This window comes from Bacillus rossius, chromosome 1 (assembly GCF_032445375.1).
Source record: "Bacillus rossius redtenbacheri isolate Brsri chromosome 1, Brsri_v3, whole genome shotgun sequence".
Classification (NCBI taxonomy): Eukaryota; Metazoa; Arthropoda; class Insecta; order Phasmatodea; family Bacillidae; genus Bacillus; species Bacillus rossius.
The window spans coordinates 160,497,827-160,525,552 of NC_086330.1; the positions used below are offsets into that span (position 1 = coordinate 160,497,827).

The window sequence follows — 27,726 nt, forward strand, 5'->3', positions numbered from 1 at the left end:
TGTCTGCATAGTGTTAGTAATTTTTTTTGTTTTGAAATTTTCCCTTTTAATTTTTTTTAACTATGAAGAAATCATCCGCGCCCAGCCGCGCAAATCGCGAGCTACGAACCATGGCTGACTCCGCGATGGCAGCTTGAAGGCAACTCCCCTGTTTTGTCAGGGGTTCGACCTCCCAGCGATGCACATATTCAGCTAGATTCGAGATCCAGCAACTACTGGTGGACGAATTGTCCACCAGTATGTTTTTCGGCAGTCCGAGATCCATCCATTAGAAGAAGCAGCTTTCTTCCATTCTACAGTTCGGCATTTAATTTATTTATTTATGGAAGACTCGGGTGATATGGTTTATATTTCTATTCCTCAACTTTTTAAAGACAAACCAGCGATAAGTGACTATCCACTTAATCCACTGATATGGTCAACTAATCAGCGACAAATTTAATGTAGTAGAACATTGCAAGTTGTAATAATGTATCAATACAATGTACTTTGTATTAAATAATCGCGGGCCGGCCCCTTTTCGTTTTTCTTTTTTTCTTTTTTTTTTTAAATCTTTGAAACTTGTTAAAACCTTTTGTATGTAAAGTAATGGAAACAAGATAATTCATCAGGGCAAATAAAACAGGGAAACTATAGATCAAGTTAATCGTGTAGTTTTTATTTATTGATTTTAACGATCCACCAACTTCCTCCTTGCTTGTTACAGGAAGTTCCTAAATTTTGTTTGTTCCCCACCTCGTGCCGCCTCTGGTAAATCAATTTATTTAACTTATTTTATTTATCCCGCAAGTTTCCAAGGCTCTTTTTAATTAATTCAAAATAATTCAATTTTGAAGCACGAGGGGTGTTACAATAAACAAAACCTTTGTTACACTTTTGCGCACGGGCGCCGGCGCACACGCAAGCCTGAAGCAGCAACGGGCAATAATGGCCTCAGCGAGCCGGAGGAGCACTTGGGACGACGTCAAACTGTTGGCCAAAAACCAAGATTTGTGCATCGATCAGTTTCGTGGAGGTTCGTCACACAGAAGCCCTTCGCAAAATTGGGGGAGAATCGTTAGAAGCAAAAAGGAAGATTATCTAAGTAGCCCAACAAAATGTTGAAGAAAATGGGATGGGATAGCCTAAATGATAGAATATAGAATGAATGGCTAGTTAGTATATAACAAGTGCTGCATTGAGTGTGAGGGTGGAAAGAGATGGGGAGACTAGTTTCTATCGAGCAGATTAGAAATAGGAAGTGTCGATAAGATGATTTTTTATTTGGGTTTTGGGGAGAGTGAATTCCTCCAGTGCCCAGACACCAGGGAGACTTGAGCAACATAGGGGCCCGAATTAAATTCAAAACTTTGAAATGTTTAAATATACCTCGATAGTAGGACAAAAATAATAAATCTGGAAACCTTAAGTTATGCGATATGCTCATTCATATTTACAACTTTCTTCAAATAAAGCTCCCTGGAAGAAAATTGTGATAACTGACTAAAAGGTGAAATAAAATAATATATCTATAATATATTTTGTTTCATCTTGAATGAGGTGGGAGCTTGGTTATCACTTGGTGGTAGAACGTTAAAAGCCTGATAAAGCAATGAAAATCTGTGGCCACTGCAAATTATTGTTGTGAGGGAGATGTTATTTCAAGATAATGAGCAGGACATCTTCTGTTACAGCCAGTACCTCAGATTTATTTACGCTCCTTGATTTGTCTACCACGTTTATTTAGTTTTAACAAGTTATGATGGTGACCATAACACACACATACAGTTGACAAAGAATATTTATGTGTGTCTATATATTGACGCCACTCCCGCTGCCTGATTAAGTTTTGAATAAATATGGCTGCAGGCAGGAGTGCATCGTCCACGTGAACTACCTGGGCTGTTCAGGCCACCCAGTACGCCTTGAAATAAAAGGAAACTGACTGAAAAGACACTGCACTTTATTAAGGTTATTACACTTGCTGGTCCAACCCTAGCCGAGTCTGTTGTCAGACCATCTCTACACGGTCGGTTTAACACACCGACTTTGCACGCGATCAGGTTAGGCGGCAAACACGTGTAGAAGTTCTATCATGAGGCCGGCACTGACAAAACTAAGGCCGCGGCGAAACACTGGCGCACTGAAAAGTTGCAACTAAATTTATGTTATGACTGAAATTGAATTTGAAATGTCAAAAGTAGACGATCAACAGTTTTAAACAGGAATGCAACTACATATATTTATAAGTCAAAGTTCGTGATGGAATGCAAATACGTTTAGATGTACGTGAAAATATACTGCGAGACGTGACTGTTACTGATGACTGCCGTGACACGGCTGGATTGTGAACACGTAACACAAATGAAATATAATAATGTCAAATAAACTATGGACCTAGAAAAGCCTAACTTGATAATAAACACTAAAACTTAAAAGTTACTGTAGATCGCTGTGATGCGGCTGGATTGCGAATAAAAAAATCCTTACTTATGATGCTCTTACGTCATGTCGCCTAGATGCTGGTGTTGGCGCGATGATGTCTACGCAAAGGTTGCGGAGCGACCGTCCCTGGTGAGCGCCGGAAGACAACTGGCGCTAATTCTCATATTATTTCTTTATCTTTTAATTGTTATTATTTTGGTTTTGAAAAAAGGAATTACTTATTTAATTACACACTAGCGCATTGCCACACCCGACCGGACGCTGTAGTCAACTTGCTGTTCGTCGCAGCGCAATTCAACTCACACGGCGGACATCACACGCGGGCGTGTTCGTTGCACTTACGAGTAAGTTTTGTTGGGACGTAACGGCCTGTGCAACCCAGAGGGAGCACCCGTGGCTGGCGTCAATATATACACACACATATATATTCGTGTATATATATGTTTGTGATCCATTTGTCTTCAGTTTAATGGGAATATTAATTTAAATACGCGTAAGTTTTAAGATCCATAATCTCACGCAAGAATTTGTGGTGTGTATCGCTGAACATGCAGATTATAAAAAGGTTAGTTTAAAAAAAAAAACAATTTTTTACATATTAAATATACACAGACTCATGCACAAATTTTAACATAAGTCAAGTATCTTAAAGTAATTCACAAGCAAAATATTTCTATGTCTACTCTACAGCCTCTAAAATTGCTGAAATATTAACATAACTTAATAATGCTCATTTATTTCCGAATTTCTGCATATTTCTGCATCTGTGTGCTTAGCAGAATATAAAATTGTGTGGGATCAAGAATGGGCTATCAAACACTTACTGATTTAGGAACATTATGCAATGAATCAAGACTTATGTGGACATTGAATTTTTATTTTTCTATTGTAATGTTCACCGAAATTAAAGAACCAAAAACTTATTTAAAATAAATGGTATTGATTTTAGGTTTGTTGATATTTAATATGTTATATTTTAAGTTGTTCAGTATTATACAATTTGTTACATTTAAGAATTATTTGTTTTTGAAAATGTATACTGTCGTTCCCATGCCCTAGCTCCTTTCCGATCCCCGACATGCGGCTGTGAATTTAGATCGTGATTAGTTTGCCCGACTAACCCAGTGAGAGGTGGGGGTTCGTGCCTACTGTGGCTGGGACCGGGAGCTGGGGAGAGGGGATTTGATGAACAGGGTAAGAGTATGGGAGTGAGGTTCGAAACAGGAAATGTCCGCTGTTAGTCCACGAGATCGTTTATTCTGCCCTTTTTCCTGAGCGCGCCTGGCCCACAACGATGTTACGGGATACGTCCTCTACCGCGCCGTGAACGAACGTAAATAGCAGGTCACTCACGAAGGTGCTCTAGTCCGCGACTGAAGATGTCGAATGCTGGGGCTAGCCGAAACGACGATAGCGGCCCTAGCAACGTGCGTGGCCGAGGGCCTGCGGACTCGCGGAGCGTAGCGTCCCAGAACCTCGCTCGACGGCAGCCAAACTGCGACTGGCGACTCCCCGCCCTGCGCGGACCGCAGCACCGAGCGAGGGTAGGGGGAGAAGGAGGGAAAGTGGCACGGAGGGTCACATGTCCGCCGCGAACCAGGCGCGGCCCCTGTACAAAGTTACACAATTCAAACAAAACACATAATTACCCTATTAAAATACACAATTACAAGTTAAGTTATTTACAAATAATTACACAGAGATGTCCGTCCTTGAGCGGTCCAGAAGCGAAGTTAGGGCGCACGAGGATGCGTCCCTAGCACGGAGCACTCACTGCACCGTACCGGTGATGGTTAGGGGAGTGTGGTAGTTAGCCCCCCTCAGGTACCCAGCGATGGGCAGAAATGGCCTCTAAGCCAAGGAGGGCACAACGACTGTCGTCAATACATTGATGAAAAATTAGTTTCATTGAAAAAAAAATTAAGAAATTTGCTAAAAATACTGTTAAAAATAACTTAGTGTTGCTCTATTTATACAGCATTATCATCTCTTAGAGGTTCGTAGCCTTCTTATTTTTTTTTAATAGCGAGGGGTTTAAAATTTGTGTATTAAGTTGACGCCAACCGCCGGTGCTCCCTCTGGTCCGCAAAGGTCGTTATGCCACAACAACACTTGCTCCTAAGTGCATCGAACACGCCCGAGCGTGATGTCCGCCGAGTGTGTGAAAGTGCGCCGCGACGAACACCAAAGCGACGTCAGCGCCCGGCCGGGTGTGGCAATGCGCCTAACTAATTATACAAGTATTTTGTCAAATTAAAACAACTAAATTAATAACAATTTAAAAGAGGATTCATGTAAGGGAAATTATGTCTAACTGTTTTATAAGCATATATTGTGTAACTTGTCTTTAAGTCCAAAACTGGCCGGGTCGGTTTTCCCGCGTTTCACGTGGTTAGGCGCAAGGCCGCAGGGCGGTCTCGCGCTCAGTTACCGTCTGGAGCTCGAAGGGGTCGGGCGCTCTGCGAACGTCGGGTCATCAACTTTAGCATCTCTTCAACATTTCAGCAATAGTGTAAGTTTTGTAAATCTTTCAATCAGCTCGGCGCCGACCCCAACCCAGTCGCACGATATTTCGTGCGACTCTTAACTTATTAAATTCTTCCCACAAGGGAACTTTATTTTCATACGTAAATCCATGTCCAGTTTAAGGACCGCGTAGTAGTGGTACGCAATTTTCGGCTCATTAGCCAATTAATCGTTATCGTCGTAGATCCTCCGTAATAAGTGTTGAGAATAATACTGACTTACTTTCGTCTCTTAACTTTCCATTTGCAAGAGACGTTTACGTGTACGTCTCCAGTTGGCGTATCCACGTAATTTCTGAAACGTTAATATTTCGTAGCAGGCTAGACTGCAAACCATCCTGAACATAGGAACTTTTCTACGTATTTACCAGCCCGCCTAAGTTGGGGCAATACCAGTTTCATTTATATGCTAAACCTTTCACAGGGACGAGAGCCCACTGTTTCAGTTTGTCGATATAACTTTGCAATCCATCTTGGTCGCGCAAACCGTCACGTATAGAGATACGCGTGTCATAGCGGTCCGACAACGGACGCGGCCAGTATCGGGACGAATGAGTTTATCAATACTGAATAAAGTGCAGTGTCCTGTAACTCGTTTACCATTCATTTACAAGGCGTCCTGGGTGGCCTGAACAGCCCAGGTAATTTTCGAAACGAGACGCGCTCCTGCCTGCAACCACGAGGCCGAACCCCCGTTAAAACCCCTGAGATATTTTACAACGCTAATAATTAATTAAAAACTAAAACAGGCAGCGGGAGTGGCATCAAAGTAAAATTCAGGATGTCTGACAATATTATTTTCTCCCGGGCCCTCAATTTATCTCGACGGCCCTGGAATTGGTAGGGATAATATTAGGAAATTAGTTGGAAAGGGGAAAAAATAATTATTTGGTTGTGAGAATGATATACGAATGGAATAAATTCGGTAGAGGAGTGTGTGTTTGCTAGCAAAGTAATTTAGTTGTGAAGCTGGCCACTGGATTTTTGACTAATCGCAGAAGTACTCTATAATAATAACAACATTGGAAGACCTACTCTCTGAAACATCTCTCTCCTCGTGCTCTATCTTGAGCTTGTAACCCTTCTCTACCTATTACCCTTACAGCAGGGAGAACCTGGCCTAACAATCGGCCCAAGGGTACTAAATCAAAGGGAAAGAAAAGGTTACGTTAAACAAAACAAAGAGCAGAGCTCAGTGGTATAAATATATTTTAATTATTTTGCAAACAATTACTAATATGCGCATCTCAACAGCGCTCAATTACAAAAGCTTTACTACAACAATCAAAGTGAACTTAAAATCTCAAAATGCAGGTACAAGACAAAAACTCTAATAGAGGTGGGTAGAGTTTTCTTTTTGTAGTGTGGGTTCACAGGCTTCACCACAAGTTCACCACAAGTGCGTGAATTGTTACTCCATTTTCATACGCTCTATACAATCACAATTTATTTTAAAATACTGTTAATTTTCATCTATCCCACCCCGAGAGCTCTCCTATAGCAAGTCCCGACACTCTAAACAATAATTTAATTACGGTACTCTACCAACATTATGACTATATAGTTTTATAAAATTTTATATAAAAGACAATTATGATAATAAAGATTTCATAATTTCATCAATCACAGATGGCAGCCTCAAATGAGCATGAATAGAATATTTTAGCTACCATACATTTAACATCTAATAAAACATATATAATAATAATTTGTATTTAACCATAATTTATCAGATCTATACTATTTTGATTTATTATAGCTCATAAAGCCTCATACCACTCAAGGTATCAAAAATATAAATATATAATTCTATAAAAAATTTATATAATAAAAACAATATAACAAAATTATAATCTCACTAATCACGCATGGCAGGCTTTTTTAACTGCCAACTTCATTAAAGCCATATTATTTCCAGAAGATCATAACTTCACGATTGAAATAAGCACAGGTCTATATTAATTGGACTTCAACCTACGGTGGCGGGCAGCATTCCAACAATAAACTGCTTAAAGTATTTTCAGCATAACTTAAATCAGGAAAAAAAATTAGAACATATTAAAGGAATGTAGTACGAATTTACTTCAAAAAGATCACGCGATTTAGTCTTTCACACAACCCCTTACTAATATTTATTTAATATCTCCTAACTTCTTGCTATTTCTTCACCCTCCGCAGCGACTCACGAAAAAAATATATATATTTTTTTTTGTAAGACTCACCCCTTCAGTTGCCATCGGGAACAGGACGACGCACAATATAAATAATTTAAAAAGGCCATTTAAAAGAAAATATCACTACACCACCATTAACCGGACAGCTGGGACGCCGACTGCAACCACCGACTCTCGAACCAGCTGCATTCCATACGACGAACCATTTAAACTTCGTGGAATTTCCTTCGCTCAGCTACTGACGATTTATAACTTCTTAAAATAATTTTCTCGCACGCGCCGTTGCTTCCTCGTATTTAGAAAAGAAGGTACCACTATTATCTTGTTACCAAACTTTTACCCACAGCTCAATCATAGCTGCCTTTCTTCTGCTCATAAGTAGCCCGGGTCTATGCTGATATTTTCCTCGGCGATTGAGGCCTCGACTGGAGGTTAACTACACTCCATTTCCTCGCACGAGCCTCGCGTTGCATTGTCCAGAATATACATGCTGAAAACTCTCTTCTCCTCTCGTCCACGAATTACACATAAATCAAGTAAAGTGAAAATCATTTCTTGAAGTCGTGATGTGCATTATTCACCGGAGGTACCTATCATAGACCCATTCTGACCGTCTGGCCCCACTGCTAACTCACGAGTCACTCACTATTTCTCTCTGTCCAGCGCTGTGCTTGACTGGTTACTTACCGCGCATGCGCGGAAGCTAATTCCAACAGTCACCGCCCACAGCGCTACACGGATTAGCCCGTCTGCTAGCGTACAACTCTCGACCCAAAACACTAATAGGTGGCGCGATGAGTCACACCTTCCGACAACGCGAGGATACGATCAAAACAAAAAAAAAATTATTTGTGACGCCGTCACAGGCGTCACAGCCACCCCTCCTAAACCGTCCCCCCGGTGGGACAAATAGAGGAGGAAAACACCACATACAAACACCTTCAACAACCAGAATACTACTCACTCACTAGGAGAGAACGACTGCTGAGAAACTCCAGAAGAATAACCCTAACCTAACAACAAACAATAGGATACAAAAGCAAGAATCCTAAACATAGACAATCAATTTGGTTACTGAGAAGAGACAAAATTTTTCACTGCAGAAACATGTGCCTTCTTTATAATGAACCCCTTATCAGGATCTCCCAAGCTCACAGTGACCGGCGTAAGGAACGAAAGCACGCGGTAAGGACCATCATATGCAAGGCTCAACTTACTGCTAATAAATTCAACCTTTTTACTTAACACGACCTTCCTGCATACCACTAAATCGCCTTTCTTGATTTCTGACTCTATCCTTTCTTTGTTATACTTCTTCGCCATCACAGCGCGCGCCTTCTCTAGAGCCTGATCCGTTTCCATCCAGATCTCTTCCAACTCCTTTCCCGAACTTTCCAAACACTTTGGGGGAATTCCCCAGATACTCAACAAGGGGTGTGGCAACTGCCGCCCAAACATCACCAAACTGGGCGATTTACTCGTAGCACCATGTATTACAGAGTTCAGGGCAACATTAAGAGAAGACAACTCTGAATCCCAGGCTCTTTGATTTCTATGGTGGAAAATGGTCAGCACCACTTTCACCGTCTTGTTCACCCTCTCTACCAGATTTGGACAAGGATAGTAGGGGCTTGTGTGCACCTGCTTTATCCCCCATCGGAAACACATATTTCTCATAGTTGAAGAGGTGAAGTATGTAGCATTATCTGAAACGAGGATCTCCGGACTCCCAAAAATTTTCCATACCTCATTTTCCAACTTAGTACTGACCGAAATGGCCTTCATGTCTCTTAACGCTAACAGAATCACGAACCGGGAAAAAGCATCCACCAGAATAAGTATGCAGTTCATCCCTTTGCTAGACCTAGGAAGGGGACCAAATATGTCGATAAACACCCGTTCCCAAACTCTTCGAGGGGTTTGCACGGAGTACTGCCCTACCTTGCTATTTAGCGGTTGTTTAGCTAACTGGCAGTGTTTACATTCCTTCACATACTTCCTCACCTCCTCGTGCATATCGTCCCAGAAAAACTCTTGCCTAATCTTGCTCTCAGTCTTTTTAATTCCCATGTGCGCTCCCACCACGGAATCATGAAAATAACGAAGAAGCATTTCCCTAATAACCCTAGGCGCCCATACACTCTTCTTCCCCTTCCTATTCACATGGTGGATGATGTCTCTCTGTAAAATGTAATCATTTGTTTCTCCCTTCTCTATTTTTGATCTCAACTCTCGGCCTTCATCATCCTCCTGTTGCCATCTAGCTATATCCACAAAGGACTGGGGAATAGTATGAATTGCCAAGCACCTACCCTCTTCTTGCTTCTGCTGTTCCTTTTCCCAGACTGCACAGGCTTTCTCTACTTCTCCTTCCTTTTCCCCCTTCTCAACTTTGAACTCCCTTGGATCATACATCCATGAAATTGCATCGGCTACCCCGTTGTTACTACCCTTGACGTGTGCGATCTTAAACCGGAACCTGGATAACCGCATAATCCAGCGCCCAACTTTACCCAGCTGTCTGGGGTGTGAGAATAACCAGGTAAGCGCTTGATTATCTGTAAGCAAGTGAAACTCTGTATGTTCGAGATAGTTTGAAAAACGTTCCATTCCGAAAATGCACGCGAGAGCTTCTTTTTCATAGCTACTATACATCTGTTCGCACCTGTTCAACGCTCTTCCAGCATAGGCAACTGGTCTTAAATTTCCATTCTCTCCTTGCAACAATACCGCCCCTAATGCTAAGCTACTAGCGTCTACTTGAAGCGTGAACGTCTGGTCGAAATCAGGCAGTCTGAGAACTGGAGGATGCGAAATAGCATACTTCAAATCCTCAAAAGCCTTTTGCTGTTCACTACCCTACACGAAATCAACATCTTTTTTCTTTAATGAGTTTAAGGGAGCACATCGTTCCGCATAGTTTGAAATAAATTTCGAAAAATATCCTAGCATTCCCACAAAACGCATCACCCCTTTCACATTCTTGGGAACAGGAAAATTTATGATCGGCCCTATCTTTTCCGGATCCATCACCAGGTTACCACCTGTCACGAGAAAGCCCAGGAACCTCACCTGTTGTTTGGCCCAAACCACCTTCTCGGGGTGACTGTAAATCCGGCAAACCTTAACTTCTTTAATACCTTCTCTACATGGACCAAATGCTGTTCAAAGGTCTCCGAAAATACCAAAATATCGTCTAGAAAAGATACAAGGAAGTCAAACTGGTACTCCTCTAGCAAGGAGTGCAGAATTCTCGAGAGGCACTGTCCCCCGAAATTTACGCCAAAAGGCACCCTTTCCCATTCATAGTGTCCCCATGGAGTGACGAATCCTGTATACTTACAGCTTGCTTTATCCAAAACACATTGATGGAAGGCAAAGTTTAAATCGAAAACCGTAAAGTATCTCCCTTTACTGAGATACTGGAATAGAACTTCGATGTTGGGCAATGGGAACGGGTCCACCTTAATCTTTCGATTCAGGAGCCGGTAGTCGAGGACGAGTCTGTACTTTCCAGGCTCTTTCTTCTTGACCAAGAAGGCAGGCGATGCATACGGAGATAAAGTTCGTTTGATGATTTTCTGTTCTTCCAAATCACGGATTATTTCTTTAAAAGCCAACAACATAGGAGGAGAACACTGGTATGGTTTGCATTTCACGGGTTCTTCGTCGTTGACTTTAATTTGGTATGGTAGCAATTCACACTTTCCTAGCCTTGAAGTTAGAACATCAGGAAAAGCCTCAATAACTCTCTGGATTTGCTGTTCTTGTTTCTGGCTCAACCTTCCCTCCTCGACCTGTATTCGAGAACAATTTTCTATGTTGGACCTCTTCTCCACGACCTCTATAATGAAATCCTTATCAAAATCAAATGTGAGCTGGTGGTTGCCGCAGTTGAGAATCACTCGAGTCTCTTCAAGAAAATCTAGTCCCAAGATCACCTCACTAATCAGTTCAGGGAGAATCCAAAACCTCTGTGTCCAAGAGAATTTCGCGATTTTAAAATGCATTAAAAAGAAAACCTTGACTTGATAACTTTCCCCATTTGCAACCTGCAACTCGAACCCCTTTCCCACTTGCACCAGGGTCTTCAATTCCGGCATCATCCCCACAAGTTTGCTGACAAAATGTTGGCTGAAAAAGCTGGCACTAGCCCCTGTGTCTACCATAGCTTGGAACTTATTCTCACCCACTTGAATATCTACCCAAAAACTTCTATACCTTTTCCCCTCAGACTTAGCTTTAATTACGGCGACTTGTCCTCCATCCTCCTTCTCCGAAATTTTCTCTGCTTTACTTGGCTCCCTTACATTTCGATTTTGCCACCCCTTTACTACTTGCCCCTCTTGTCCACCCCGAAAGTCTCTCTTCACTTCTCCGTCCCTTCTCATCCTCTCATCAGCAGACTTAATCCGACAATCCCTGACCAGATGCCCCATTTTTCCACAATGAAAACAGCTCTTAGTTTCACGTTTACGATTCCAACAGTCCCTCGAAGAATGCCCCGGTTTATAGCAATTACTACAAACTTCCCTTTTTGGATACCCAGCAACACTTTCCTGAGCACTCCTAACATCTCTTGTGGATGGAACCTTTCCCTCGTTCATTCCACCAGTTTGCTCATCATAGACCCTACATGTATACACCAGGTTGTCGACTTGTATGGCCCAGGATCCCAATTCCTCGTCGTTTCTTGGGCGATTGAGGAAAGCACACTGTGGCCGCACCCCTGGATCCATATTATCTATCACCCACGCGATGAGATCCTCAGTACTCCTACTCACCCCCAAAGCTGTAGCATTTTCTTTAAGAGATTGAATGTACTCAACCATGCGCTCCCCCTTGCGTTGAAAGCGACGGATGCAACGGTTGATGATATCTTCTTTTTCTCTTACAGGACACATCACCCTCCATAACCTACTCTTCACCTCATTCCAAGACTCTTTCTTCTCGACCCCTTCTAGCATCAACTCCAGTACTAAACCGGAACATTTGGATAATAGACCTTGAAGCAGATCTACGTCCGACTCCCATAATAGACTGCGCTTCACCTTATCGACCTCTATGATGAACTGCAAAATGGTGGTTGATTCGTAACTATGCAAGGAAGGAATATTTTTCATGGATGATAATGCTAACGCCAAATTTGCGTCCCCCCTCATGGACCTGCCACCCCTGTCTCCTTCATCCTGCTCCCCCTTATTTTCCTTTAAATAATTAACAAACTTTTTCCTCAGTGAATCCATATCTTCTGACTCATCAACATCAAAACCCGCAGCTGTCAAATTTACCTTAAGCTCAGCCTTGCTTAACTTCTGAATCCACGCAGTGGGCATGGCGAATGCTATGAATACCCACAACCGTAGGTCACAGAAACACCCAAAACGTTCACCACTAAGACTACTGCTCTATAAGCAGAGTGGCGCAGCCTGTAACCCTTCTCTACCTATTACCCTTACAGCAGGGAGAACCTGGCCTAACAATTGGCCCAAGGGTACTAAATCAAAGGGAAAGAAAAGGTTACGTTAAACAAAACAAAGAGCAGAGCTCAGTGGTATAAATATATTTTAATTATTTTGCAAACAATTACTAATATGCGCATCTCAACAGCGCTCAATTACAAAAGCTTTACTACAACAATCAAAGTGAACTTAAAATCTCAAAATTCAGGTACAAGACAAAAACTCTAATAGAGGTGGGTAGAGTTTTCTTTTTGTAGTGTGGGTTCACAGGCTTCACCACAAGTTCACCACAAGTGCGTGAATTGTTACTCCATTTTCATACGCTCTATACAATCACAATTTATTTTAAAATACAGTTAATTTTCATTTATCCCACCCCGAGAGCTCTCCTATAGCAAGTCCCGACACTCTAAACAATAATTTAATTACAGTACTCTACCAACATTATGACTATATAGTTTTATAAAATTTTATATAAAAGACAATTATGATAATAAAGATTTCATAATTTCATCAATCACAGATGGCAGCCTCAAATGAGCATGAATAGAATATTTTAGCTACCATACATTTAACATCTAATAAAACATATATGATAATAATTTGTATTTAACCATAATTTATCAGTTCTATACTATTTTGATTTATTATAGCTCATAAAGCCCCATACCACTCAAGGTATCAACAATATAAATATATAATTCTATAAAAAATTTATATAATAAAAACAATATAACAAAATTATAATCTCACTAATCACGCATGGCAGGCTTTTTTAACTGCCAACTTCATTAAAGCCATATTATTTCCAGAAGATCATAACTTCACGATTGAAATAAGCACAGGTCTATATTAATTGGACTTCAACCTACGGTGGCGGGCAGCATTCCAACAATAAACTGCCTAAAGTATTTCCAGCATAACTTAAATCAGGAAAAAAAATTAGAACATATTATAGGAATGTAGTAAGAATTTACTTCAAAAAGATCACGCGATTTAGTCTTTCACACAACCCCTTACTAATATTTATTTAATATCTCCTAACTTCTTGCTATTTCTTCACCCTCCGCAGCGACTCACGAAAAAAAAATATATATATTTTTTTGTAAGACTCACCCCTTCAGTTGCCATCGGGAACAGGACGACGCACAATATAAATAATTTAAAAAGGCCATTTAAAAGAAAATATCACTACACCACCATTAACCGGACAGCTGGGACGCCGACTGCAACCACCGACTCTCGAACCAGCTGCATTCCATACGACGAACCATTTAAACTTCGTGGAATTTCCTTCGCTCAGCTACTGACGAAACTTAATTTCTTCCCAAATTTCAATTCCAAAAAAAAATTAATCCGTCGAGACGATCTGTTCTCTTCCTCCGCAATAAACAGGAAAAATCAAATAGTACACCAAATTTAAGTTTATAAAATGTTGTCCTCCTCCTGTGCCAGCTGCTCAAGTTGACTCGGTAGACTAGTCTCACACCTTCTTGCTCATTCCACAACCCTCCATGTCGTGTCGAACTCCAAAAAAAATTTATTACATAAAATTTTTTTATAACTTCTTAAAATAATTTTCTCGCACGCGCCGATGCTTCCTCGTATTTAGAAAAGAAGGTACCACTATTATCTTGTTACCTAACTTTTACCCACAGCTCAATCGTAGCTGCCTTTTGTCTGCTCATAAGTAGCCCGGGTCTATGCTGATATTTTCCTCGGCGATTGAGGCCTCGACTGGGGGTTAACTACACTCCATTTCCTCGCACGAGCCTCGCGTTGCATTGTCCAGAATATACACGCTGAAAACTCTCTTCTCCTCTCGTCCACGAATTACACATAAATCAAGTAAAGTGAAAATCATTTCTTGAAGTCGTGATGTGCATTATTCACCGGAGGTACCTATCATAGACCCACACTGACCGTCTGGCCCCACTGCTAACTCACGAGTCACTCACTATTTCTCTCTGTCCAGCACTGTGCTTGACTGTTTACTTACCGCGCATGCGCGGAAGCTTATTCCAACAGTCACCGCCCGCAGCGCTACACGGATTAGCCCGTCTGCTAGCGTACAACCGTTGCCTACGAGATTGGGAAGGCCTTCGCATCGCTGCGGTTTTCGCATGTAAAAGTGTCGATACAACTGTAGTTCCAAAAACGCCGCAAGATGGCAGGGTTTTACGCTGTAGATTTACGCTGTCGTATATGGGAGTTATCTTCAAAAATTGTAAATTTTAACATAAAAAACAAACTAGCGCGGAAATTAGTTGGATGTTTACATTAAAAAAAAATGTGTATGTACTTTTACATTTACATATAAAATATATAATTAAATAAGCATCATAATAATAAATTACAAATTCTTCTCACCAATTTTTTCTTGATGTGACGAATACCATGAAAATTCCTTCTTGCAGTTTAAAACATTACAACAATTACCCGACAAAAATATTCACAGACCCGAGAAATATACTATTCACAGTTTCAGTAACTTTCTGCATAAAGGTTTACTGTTGAACTGTTTCGCGCGATAGTATTTGTCTGTACATCTCATCGCAATGTTGCTCAACAATGGATTTAGCAGCTTCGTCAACAACAACAAGCACAGTTTCTTATTGTCACATTTCGAACACTTAAGAGTGTCAATATATCTTGTCTTACAATATTGTGTGAGCGATTCTCGTACACCTTTGCTCGGCAAAAATTTTAATGCACTTACACAAAATTCCACAATGATCATCACAAGAGAAACAAACGAAGCCTTAGCATATCTCAAGCCACCTCTGTCTTGATTATGGATTAGCATATTTTAAAGGTGAATTACTGGATACTGTGGCTAGCAAGTCCATGCAGTGAATGCAGTTGGTGTTATCCTCGGAAACTCTTACGAGATAGTCACAAACAAAGGCAACTGATGCAGTTTTCAATGTTGCTGGACAGGCTGCAAAGAAAATTTCGTCAAATGTAAAAATGAAAAACAACTTTACTCGCTAATAATTAAGATTGGGTATCAATACTTACTGTTCAATGGACGATTCAGGATTTCCAGCACAGAATTTGGTAGAACATCAGTCGACTGGGAAGAGCTGGGCTTTGCATGGCATTGTTTTGAAGATGAAAAGCTTGAATCACTCTCCACATTAGCATACATTGATGCTCGTATAATACCAGTGCATAGGGTTGTTTGTACTGCATGCAAACATGACCGAGCATCCATAGCATCATTAAAACCTCCAAGTTGCCTTAGATGACTGAAGAACAATTCAATGTCGTCACTCGAAAAGTTTCTAGTTAAGACATAGTGAAAACCATTGTCCAGCAAATATGTTATGCAGGCAACTGTTGATTTTGTAGTGATTACAAGTGCTTCATAGGTCTCTGAGCTGAAGGTTTCGTTTCGGTTTCGACCAAGTTGTTGAATATCAGCTACATAAGGCAGGAATGTTTGTGTAAGCCACTGAAGACGTTCATCACTCACGGAAAAGAAGTGCAGTTTGTCCATATTCCTTGATTTACAGGCTTGTGTTCTGTTGCAAACATCATGAATGTCAAACCACTTTCTCACTATTTTCATGAAGTGAACTGTTGCCTGTAGACTGTCTTTGTCGGGAAAGTGTTCACTTGAAAGTGTGCTGCATGTCTCAAGTGCAGCAGTCACTGGTTCAGAAAATAACAGTTTTGCTCGTTTTACATTCATTTTTTCCAAATTTGAAGGATATACCATCTTCCGAGACAAATTCCGAACAGGGGTAAACACAGAATTTTTCTGTAACTTATATAAAGTTTGCACATGCTTTCCTGTTATCTGAGTCCCATTTAGCCTGAATGTCTTCTCCAGAAACTGTGTCCTGATATTTTTTATTATGTGACTCTGGTCAAAGCTAAGGAATATTTTTCTTGTCTTGTCTGCAGGATGATGTATCACTGATGTGACAGGCCCTTCACATAATTTCTCATACATTGCCACATTTACCTTGGAATTATCAGTAACAATTCTCAGCACACAAAATCCCACTTTTTCAATGGCTTCTATTACTTGCAGAGTTTTTGTGTACAGTTGCGAGCCATCTAAATTCTTGCAAAAGAAAAATGCAACAGGAATTCGTATCTTGGCAGAAATTCCTCTAAAAATGAAACATAGAAGTCTATTTGCCAATTCATCACCATTGTCCATTTTCTCGTCTGATAATTCGTTCCAACCATGAAACTGATCAAGCTGCCTATCGTATAACAACTTGGGCTGAATTGACATCTCATCAATAATGAGTGAACCAATCCGTTCTTGATCTGTGCTTAGTGCCTCAAATTCTGTTATCAGTCTCTGTATGATTTCATCAGTGATTCCTGTTTGACCAAAACAATTCCCTACGTATTTTTTTATGGTTGATTTGTGTGGCAAGTGTAATATGTTAATTTCTCTTGCGAAGTTGTAACCTTTCGGTGAACACATTTCCCAAAGAGAGGAAATTTTTAATGTCTCTTCTGAATATGGCAATTTTCCTTTACCAAACATCCGCAGTTGCTCCAATATAAATTTCGTCTTCAAACTATTAGCATTTTTAGCTGCGATTAAATTGGAATACATTTTTTCAGCATGGGAAACTTTCTTTTTTTCTTTTAACTGGCTTCCTAGTTCTTTATTTTTTGCTCGTAATTTGGTGATTATTTTATTCTTTTTTACAATGATGTGTGACTAATATTTCTTTGCAACCACTTTATGTGAACATCGACATTTGATTTTGTCTAGATCAACTTGAACTGAAACAGAATTTGCATTTAAATTCGCATCGCTATCTGCAATGTCTGAGTTACAGCACTGTTCTGTAATAGTACTTCTTTGTTGAGGGAATGCACAACCGTGTGTCCTCTTTTTTGGAAGTTTACGGGCCTGTTTTTTATTTTCAACCATGTATGATGGATACCCAGGGAAAATAGTAGGGACAGAATTCGGAAGTAGTCTCTTGTTTTTAGTAGAAATACTAAAGCATTCATTACTAAAATGTTTGCTGCAGAGAACTGACCTAGCTGAAGGCTGCTATTTATCACTGCTATCAGGACTTTCCTGTCGTGAAATGACTTTAAGCCATTTGTCACGCAAATCAGAATTTGTTGGAAACTGATGAAATGAAATGCCAGTCACCTGTGACTGTGAGGAATCACTTTTGCAAAATGGTACACAACAATACACCATCGTAAAATATAAACAAACAAGTAAATGTATGTTTTTTACAGTGTGTAGTGATACTTAAGAGTTCCACACATCAAAATCATTAAATCCATAGCCTAACGAATTAGCACAGTGTTTATAAATCCAATGTTTACATTATTCTGCACCATCATATAAAATAACTATTTAGAATTTTATATTACCAAAGTACATGCAAAATAGTCGAAATCATGAATTTCTTGCAACTTATAACTGGTAAAGTCAACTTACTTGCACACTGCTAACAAATAAACTCCAGGAAAATGCTCTTTCATCAACAATTCGACATTTCATATCATAAGCCATGTGTTAATATACAGTGTAAACACCTGCGCTCTAGCGGCGTTGTGCGAACTACATTCAATGTTCCACATTGAAATCATTTATGCGAAGGCCTTCCCAATCTCGTAGGCAACGGTACAACTCTCGACCCAAAACACTAATAGGTGGCGCGATGAGTCACACATTCCGACAACGCGCGGATACGATCAAAACAAAAAAAAATTATTTGTGACGCCGTCACAGGCGTCACAAGCTGATGCACTGTCTTTCCTTTTTTGTTTCTGAACTAGCCCAGCAATACCAATCCTCCATTTCCCCCCATTTCCCTATTATTCCAAACACTCAATCCCAGGGGGGGCCGCTCCGGTTGCTCGCGCGCCATTGGTTGGTAGTGTACGACGTCACTGGGGGGACAGCTGGTCGGGTGAAATAATGCCGCGCAGCGACCGTAATCGCCGGAGCTGAAGTGCGATTCAGTTATTGCTCCAAACTACATAAAAATTTTACTTTCAGAAGCAGATACAGTAGCAAAAACAATGATTCGCAACACATGTATTTTACATTTAGTTTGTAGATAATATTTATCGAGAAATTCTTCTGTGTTGATAAATGTTTTACTCCAATTTTTGAATGTAAATTTGCAGTTTTTTTACTTGTAAAAAGAAAAATTCGTTAATTTAAACGTTAAATTAACGCTTAGTTAAATTAAAGCTTAAATATATCTCAATGTATTATCACTGTAAAAGAAACATAATCGTAAACTGTTTTATTTCTGCATGCATACTAGCTGCTAATATAATGCTAATATAAATTATTAGGCAATGTTTCTTCATGCATTTTTATTGTCAAATCTACGCATACCATAAGCATAGTGTTTCAAATGTGAGTAGGCCTAGTAGTACTCCAAAAGTTAATGGCAAAAATGTGATACAACAATGCAATTTACACTTTTCCAAGTGGCATTTTATACACATTATGTCGCGATGTAAATTTGCATTACTTACATAAATATAATTTTATGAAGAATAAAAAAAGACGGCTCAAACCCAAGACTGGTAGAGAAGGAGGTTGGCCCGAGAGGGCCGGTTTGAGTAACGGTACTTCCAAGGGCTGCTCGTGACGTCACTGCGGCGCAGGAACCGGCCAGCTGAGCTCTCAGCTAAGGGCAAAACCTACATCTTTCACTCGTTTTCACGCCGATACAGCTACTGTGTTGGAACATATATCAAACAGTTTCTTTATATCTCACACAGTTATGTGGCTGTCACAATTTGGAGAGGAAAAATAAATAACTTTGTTACGAGTATATATACATAATAACAGTTTCATGCGCATCGTGTTTCATGCTCGTGCAAGCGATTCGTCGGACAAATTCTAATAATACCTACTCGTATTTGTTTTTTTGTTTGCAAGGTAATTATATTATATTATAATTATACTATGTATGTTTGAAACTTATTTTAAGGATACTCCTAAAGTGACTAAGTGAGCATTTCTGAAGACGGTCATACAAATACCAATAATCTAATAATTTACTATATTGTAGACTAAGACGTTCATTTTTAAGTAGTGTAGAAACTACACGCTGTGTTTATTACCAATTCGGCCTTACTGATATGAACACGAGACGGGAGTGCATAAATTGACTAGAAAAAGAAATAAACCATGGCTCGAAAAATGCGCATACCATTGTATATTGCTCATATGCATGCAGTTATAACATTTTGTCACTCAAACAAGCACATTGACGAATATTAATATATCAGTTACCTTAATTTCTGGTTTTCTGAACAAGCTGTGCAAGCTTCTTCTGCCTTTTCTTTTCCGTGCTTGCAATTTTTGCTTGAGGATTTAAATGCCGAAGTCTAATAAAAGTTCTGGTTCTTGCAAACTTCATTAAAACTTTTTTGTTAACATCTGGAAAATGTTCTACTAGTTTCACGAAAAAGTTTCGCACAACACCTTTTCCGTTCTGTAATCCTAACCCGTGATGTGTTTTAAATATTTCTTCAGCATGCTGTACAGTTTTCACAAATTTTGATGATGGGACAGTCAATTTTCCGCGACTCAGTATTTCTATCCATCCATCTATAAAAATCAAAACACACAATCCTACAGTAAACAGAGAATAAAATAAAATAAATCATAGCAACAAATAAAATTATGATAATTACCTTTGTTTTCTGTTTCTTCAATACTTTTTAGATTAGCGTCCTCGCTTGCATGAATCAAATATCCAGCTACATATCTTAATGCTTCATTCTCTTCCCATGACGTAGTCAAGGGCGTGAACAAATCATCTTGAACCGCCTCGTTTTCTTCGTTCTTGTTTTCTGGAATGTTTAAATTCAATTCGGTGAACATCTGGCTGGTCAGATATGGTTTTTGCTTCAAACTATCGTCTTCAACACATGCGCCTTGTGGCAGAGGAAGTTCAGATCCTAGTAACATTTGTCTGAACCTGTACTTGAAATCTGTTGGTGTAGGGTTATCGTAAGTACCGCCGATGCTTCTGAGGCGCGAAAAAAAACTTTCAAGTAAGTCCTGGTTTAAGCGACAAGTTATGATGTATTTCAGTGAGTTATTTTTCTGAAGATAATTGTGTAGACCAATTACAGATCGCACAGAAATTAATAAACCTTTCTGAAATGGCATCAATGTTTTGTGACCTACGATTCTCATGTTAAGAACCATCGCCTCCATTTCTGTAATTATTGACAATTGTTCTTCAATTCGAAAACCAAAAGCACTGTGCCACGGCTTACATTTATCGTGAATAAATCTTGAATTCATAACATCAAAAAACTTGTCAACTAATTCAAAGAAGTTACAGATTTCTGGATGTTCAGGATATTTCAAGGAAAGCCGTGTCGCTGTGTGATGCGAAAACAGCTGAACAGCAAATTTTACTTTCTGGCGAGTGTTCCCTTTTAGCTGAATATGAAGAGGAGTAAGTTTTGGAGACAATTTCAATTCTGTGTTTTCAATTATGGCTTGCACATGATCTTTCCTAATAACTGTTCCACAAGGGAGCTGTATTCCATAATCCAAAAAATTATTTCTCAACAACTTAATGGCATGTGGAATGTCTGCAAAAACCCACACAGGGTGGCTACTATGGGGATTTTCAAACGTTGTACTAGCTGGTGTTATATTTAGTTCTTTCCACAAGCCTATATTACTTCCGCCCATGTCACTGACCATCGCAACGATACAAAATGACCGTTCCTCGAGCGCTCTTATAACATCGAAAAGAAGATCTTTTGTTATCTTTCTATCGAAGTCGTAAAATATTGGCTGTTTCCACTTTGAAGCTAGTCCTCGAGCCATTATTACTTGTGCGTTTATATTTGGCCCAAGTATTCTATCGTCACTTTGGTCGTAACATAATCTTGAATCTACACTCATCTCGTCAAATGACAGAATTGTTATGCGCTCTGTTTCAGTCATGATTTTAGTCGTAGCTTCAAGGACTGCTAACACTTCAGTTTGAATTCCTGGCATACATTTTAAATTCCTGGTCCATTTTCGAAGAGTTGACAATCCCGGAAGTGGCAAGCCTACTTTATTTTTCATGTAAAAATAGGCTTTCCGAGAAATTGATCTTAGAGTAATTGCTGCTGCTATGTCTTCTTTTCCCCAGCAGCATTTCTTTTTGGTTATGAATCTTTCAATTTGTTTTGGCGTGAAAACATTTTTCAAAATATTCCGCAATTCAGTTTTAACTAATTTTGGACATCGGTTATGCAGAATTTTAATTTTCAATAACTGTTGTTTCAACATTTTGTTTTCCATTTCCAAGCGCTTTTCAGATTCTCGCCTCCGTATTATTTCATTTTCCAGGTCAGATACTTTCATTTTTAATATCATTATTTCATTTTCCATGGCTTGCATTTTCGCTGACAAATAAGCCTCTGAGTTCACATCGTCTTCTGCAACTAACTGACAATTCGGAGTTTTTTGTTCATCATGTACAGTGTTACAATGCACCGAATCGTCCGATTTTCGTGCCTTTACAGATTTGTGTAATTCTTCCACAAGCTTCCTCTTCACGCTTCGCGAACGAAGACGTTTTCCTCTATAGTCTGAAGTGCATTCAGTTTTATTAGGTATGTTTGCATGTGGCACAGAACATTTTTTCAAGACTTTTCTTCTCTTCTGACCGGTCAGTTCCGCTTGTAAGTCTCTTTCAAAGTCCTCGGAAACGAAGTGATCCGAACAAATGCTAACATTCCTCGGATTGAACTTGTCTTTTCTCTTGCAAGCTAACACCCACTTTATTGAAATGTCTGGATCTTCAGGAAATCTATAAAAACATAACGCACTGTCACCACGACCTGAAACGTTTCTGCAGGTCGCAACTGCACAAGCGGGCATTTTTATTACACAGTCACATCCACGACGAAGCACGAAAAAAATCCACTACGGCGTGCGACTACTGATCGCAGCAACAAAAAACTCGCAGCTCTCCCGTTTGTGCGGTTGTAATACCATTAAACTCCGAAACATAAGTAGGATAAGGAAACTACTATAAATAAATATAATTTTAAACCACTCCGATCTAACTACGAACTCATGCCGAAGTAAGGCGGGTAAAAATCGCGGTCTGGAACTGGCAATGCGTGGCAGTCAGCCCTAGACTCGGAGAGGGATGCGCCGCGGTGACGTCACGCACGACCCTCCGGGGTACCGTTACTCAAAACAGGCGAGACGGCCCAACCTTCTTCTCTACCAGTCTTGGCTCAAACCGTGTTTCCGTGACATTATTTATACAATTATAAAGTCTCTAAAAATCATTTCAATTAGCTTAGTACATGCATCATTCGTTTATGTTTTAATACAAAAAAAATAATGCATCACTTTAAACATGTTACAGACGACGAAAGATGACGATGTCATGACATTTCATTACCTTTCGCATACAGGCATATCCGAAGCTTCAACCGATGTCATCCTCAGGCGTTGCTGATCACTCCTAATCTTTAGCAGATGACGATGATAATGATGATGATACCCATAAGCGGTTTTTTTTCGCTGCATGTTTTTTTCAAGGCTTCAATTTTCTTTTTATGGTTTAAATGTCGAATGCGAATGAATGTTCTTGTTTTAACGAACAAATGTAAAAATTTTCTGTTTATTTCAGGGAATTTCTCTTGCAGCAAAGATGTCATTTTTTCTATTACGTTTGAGCTCTTGGATATGTATGACCCATGAACAGCAGCAAACACGACTTCGAACTGCATTACTTTATCCAACCACTCGGGTGAAGGTATCGTGAGTCTTCCTCTTGGTATTATTGAAAGCCAATCTCGGGGTGGACTGGTCATAGCACAATTTTCACTTGTTAATCCTAAACATGGGTCAATAGATCGGCATTTGAATGCTATGTATCCTGCTACTTATTTAACTGCATCTAGGTCATAAAATTGATCCTATTATTTTAAAAATTAATCTTTAACATGTTTACAGCGGCGAGACCCGAATATTGTAAAATACTCCAACCACTTTTTACCGACGTGTCACTTAATAAATTGAAGTCACTATGTTTTATTTTAAAGCCTGCGACCCTCCCTACATAAACTTGACCTGCCAGCTGTCATAATGAAAAAAAGACCATATAGCAGTTTTAATTGGTATATTAAAATATGGTTTTTAATAAATAATTATTTCTCTATTTAATTCTCAATAAAAAGTTAGTAGTTAAAATGTCTAACATTTGAGGGAATGGCGTACCTGATAAAAATCTACATACATTATTGAGCTAAAATCATACATAAGGTCAAGAGAATGTAGAAGGTTTTGAAGACTAGTTTACTATAACAAATAACGCCAAATTATAAAGTTAGAATTAACTAAACAATAACGTAAATTACCTGCTCTTCCGATGGGTCCTTTGTTGACACTGTTTGTTGTGCATGCCAATTGGATATTTGTTGGGAAGGAATTGCATTCGGTTGCAACTTCTTCCTTACTGGTAAGCCCAAAAGCTCGTTCCTTATGTCTCGCTCATAGTCTTCTGAAAGAAAGTAGACTGAAAACACGCGAGCATTGCTGATATTAAATTTATCTTCCCGCTTGCATCGTGATACCAACACCTTTTGAAGTTCGAAATTTGTAGGAAAACGATGGTAAATAATGTCTGAAGTCTTGCGTCCATAGTTACTGCAGCTTGCTATTGCACAGTTGTGATTGCTTGTACTCATTGTTGAACAGGATAACTAAAAATAAAATTATTTCTAGGAAATACTGTGAAAAGTTCAGGAAACATTTCCCGACACTCACACAAATTTCGTTTACGAAACGTCAAACATGTTCGAAAACGATGCAAAATATTCACGGATAAATTAATAGCTACACAAGCTTACGAAAAGGATGAAAGATATTAAATAAAATATCGTTAAGTGTTTTAGAAAATAGTATGGAAAACTATTCACAACACAATAACGTCCACGTCACTGACCAAAAGTCATAACGAACTAACTGCTATATTGCTGATTGTTGATCGCTAAAGCGGCGAGTCTCGTGTCCCCCAAGTGACGTCACGGCGTGCGGCGTTGGAGGGGAAATAAAAGCGCGCGAGCCCGGAATGGCCTACCTCCTATTTTACTTACCTTGACTCAATCCCTCAATGACATCAGCTGTTAAAGGGGTGTTGCACGACATTACATTATAAATAATTATATTTCTGACATCTTATTTTGTTAGTTTCGATTGTTGTAGCTCTTTCAAACTGTTTGGTTAAAATGTTTATTTTACAATCTTAAATGACAGAAGGCTTTTTCGCAAATAAAGATCATAAAATTCATGGAACACGGGATGAGAATGTTTTTAATTAAAAAAAGCTTGTGATGTTTGTTTTGATACATGTTGGGAAGTATCTTCTTTGTTGCCATATCACCAAAAATGTTTGTTTTGACAAGATTCTGTAGGGGATGAGGTTTGAAGAAAGGGATTGCCAATATTTTAACCGTGTGATCCTCGTTGAATGTGTTTATTTTTCGCCAGACGTAATGCACGTATGCTGACAATAATCTACGTAGGTCTCGTTGAAATCGGAGATGTGGAGGCCTGTCAGAAGAAAGTCTAGACAGCGTTGGTTGGATGATGTTTTTGCATGTGTTTGTAAATTACCTTATTATGCTAGGCTAGAGTAATGTCTTGTTTTTATTTAGCTAATTGTTTTGTAATTTAATTGTTTGTAATGGAGATAACTACGCCAGTTCCCAAGCCGAGACAGTCGCCTCTTCATATTTCTGAATCTTCAATGAAAAAGCCGATTCCGTTGCCACGGCATAAAGGTGAGACCACTAAAATGAGTGGAATAAATCCCTATGAACTTGAACCTGAAAATTGTACAAGTCAACCAAATTCTTCGTCTTCAGTTTGTGTTGAAGTTAATGGTAAAACGCAGGACATTTTGAGAAAGCATGATATTTCACAGAGTAAAGTCAAGTCGGTTATAGAAACCACACATAACGTTAGTTTACGTTTGAAGTCTGTCCGTAACATGATTTCGAGAAGACGCGAAGCACAGAAGTCATTCCCGATTACTATGAATGCTGACGTTAAATTCGAAAGAAGTCAGTCGCTGCCAACAGAGGATATCTTCAAAACTATTTCATTTAATTCCCCAATAAATAAGGATCATAATGGAACAGAAAGTTCAGAAGAAGAGATTTATGAAGATGAGAGTTCAAGACCACCACCACCTGTCTATCCTCCACCACCTCTTCCAGATGAATCAGTTTATGATGAATTGCAACCTTCTTCTTTGGTACAGGTAATAAGCAGTGATGAGAAAAATTTTAAAGAAAAGTTTGAGAAAGATTTAAATTATGAAAATGTTTGTATTTTAGGAAATAGAAGAGTTCAAGTTGCTGATAATACTGATAGTTCAACTACTAAACCTGGCAATGCAACTATCGATAGAACCTCAATATCTCGTTCAGATTCGTGGAGTTTCTATGATTCAGTGCATGAAAATGATTTTTATGCAAATGTTCCAGATAAGAAAATTTGTGATGTGTTAAATGAGAGATCTAGTTCAGCCCAGGATAGTATTTTCAGTAAAGGATCAGCGTCCTCTCCTACGTGGTATTCAGCTAGCGGCAGTGTGTCACCATCACTTTTGAGTGAGTTAGAAGCTTTGAGATACTGTAGCAGTGATGAAGAATCAATTAGTTCATCACTACCGTCTTCGTTTTCTGTTCGAAATAAACTGTATGAAAATTGGGACGCTGCTTCCATTAAGACATGTGATTCTGATATCTCAAGGGCATCAGGTAGACATGCCCAACAGGGCAAGTCTGTCATTTATGAGTTTGACCCTCTATTCGAGATGGAAGAGCCTTGTCCTTCTTTGGTCAAAGATAGCGAACTCTTGGCCGGTTCTGCCGGCATAACTGTTACGGATCTAAAATCAGCCTTGCACTCTCCATATGGTAGAATCGCTAAAAGCTCTTCAACCAAATTCGTCCCGTGTGCAGAGAGTCAAGTGAGTACCGATCAGAGTCGTGCATACATAGTTCACCCTCCATCTCCTCCGTCCAGGTATGAGACTATTGCCTTGTGTCAGGATTCTCCAGATAATGACAATCAAGGTGATAGGATATATGCCAATGTGGAGATATCCAGAGGCCAAACTTCCAGGAGTGAGGAGAGTGCAGAATCTAACCAGAGTGTCACAAGTGGTGATACTGATACCTCACCACCGTCAGTCTTGGCAGATGCACCTTTGTCGACAGTGAACGTCGACTCACCTGAAGGTGATCGCCTGGAACCTCTTCGTCTGACACGTGGCGCAGCTACGCGGGGTGGTGCAGTGCTAGGGCAGAACAAGCCAGGTCGCGTGGTTCGCTGGGAGAGCATGAAGAGGGCGCTGCAGCGTGTCGCTGAGAGCCCCAACTGGTCGCCGGCGATCGTACGCCGGAGCAAAAACCTGCTGGGCGGGAAGAATAGTTCACCGGAAGCAAATCAGAGCTCCGTCTTCTACGACAGGATGCGGATGGAGACGGCCACTGCGGAACACATCGCGAACATGGCTCACGAGTGTTTGCCTCACTGTGGGGAGCTGTTTAGAGTCACCGGTACATCCGACCGTCAGAAGGAGGTGGTTAGTAACTGGTGTATTTTGGCAGAAGGGAAGCTGTCTTGTTTTCTCGACAAAACTGGATCTGATATAAAAGATGTTATTCCCTTGGAGAGCATAGTGAGCGTAAACATCTTGCCAGATTACAAAGGAAGGTAAGAAAAATCAAAATTTTTTGTTTTCCTAATAAGTGGAATTAAGTTACACATATGTACTTAGTCCTATATTATAAATACATGCATGAATTTTTAGAGCAGTTTTAATATTTTTTTATGCTCATTACCTTTTTATATACGTAGATATGTGCAATTTTTATCTTTATTTTAATTTAGGTTTGATTATATTTGTTACACTCGCAATTGGGCTTTCACCCAATGTCAAGGAGCCCTCTATTTTTCACAACCCTCCGCCCTCCCCTAAAGTTTTCTCCTCAGGTCCCGTGCATCTCTCACCCTCAGAATTCCTTCCTATGCCTTCTCCCTTGTTCCCTAGCAACCATACCGCCCGCCTCCTCTCACTTATCACCCGCTGAACCTGTTTAGCCCATCTTATATTCACCCCCTTA

The 27,726-nt window shown here is 39.8% G+C and overlaps 1 protein-coding gene across 1 annotated transcript in view; it reads left to right on the plus strand.

Moving 5' to 3' along the window:
* The first annotated feature begins 24,690 nt into the window (after nucleotides 1-24,690).
* Nucleotides 24,691-27,726, plus strand: part of LOC134546360 (uncharacterized) — a 114,564-nt gene continuing 111,528 nt past the window's right edge. The window contains exon 1 of the mRNA XM_063389150.1: nucleotides 24,691-27,316. Coding sequence (XP_063245220.1) covers nucleotides 25,275-27,316 — 2,042 coding nt within the window. The 5' untranslated portion in view covers nucleotides 24,691-25,274. The remainder of the gene's footprint in view (nucleotides 27,317-27,726) is intronic.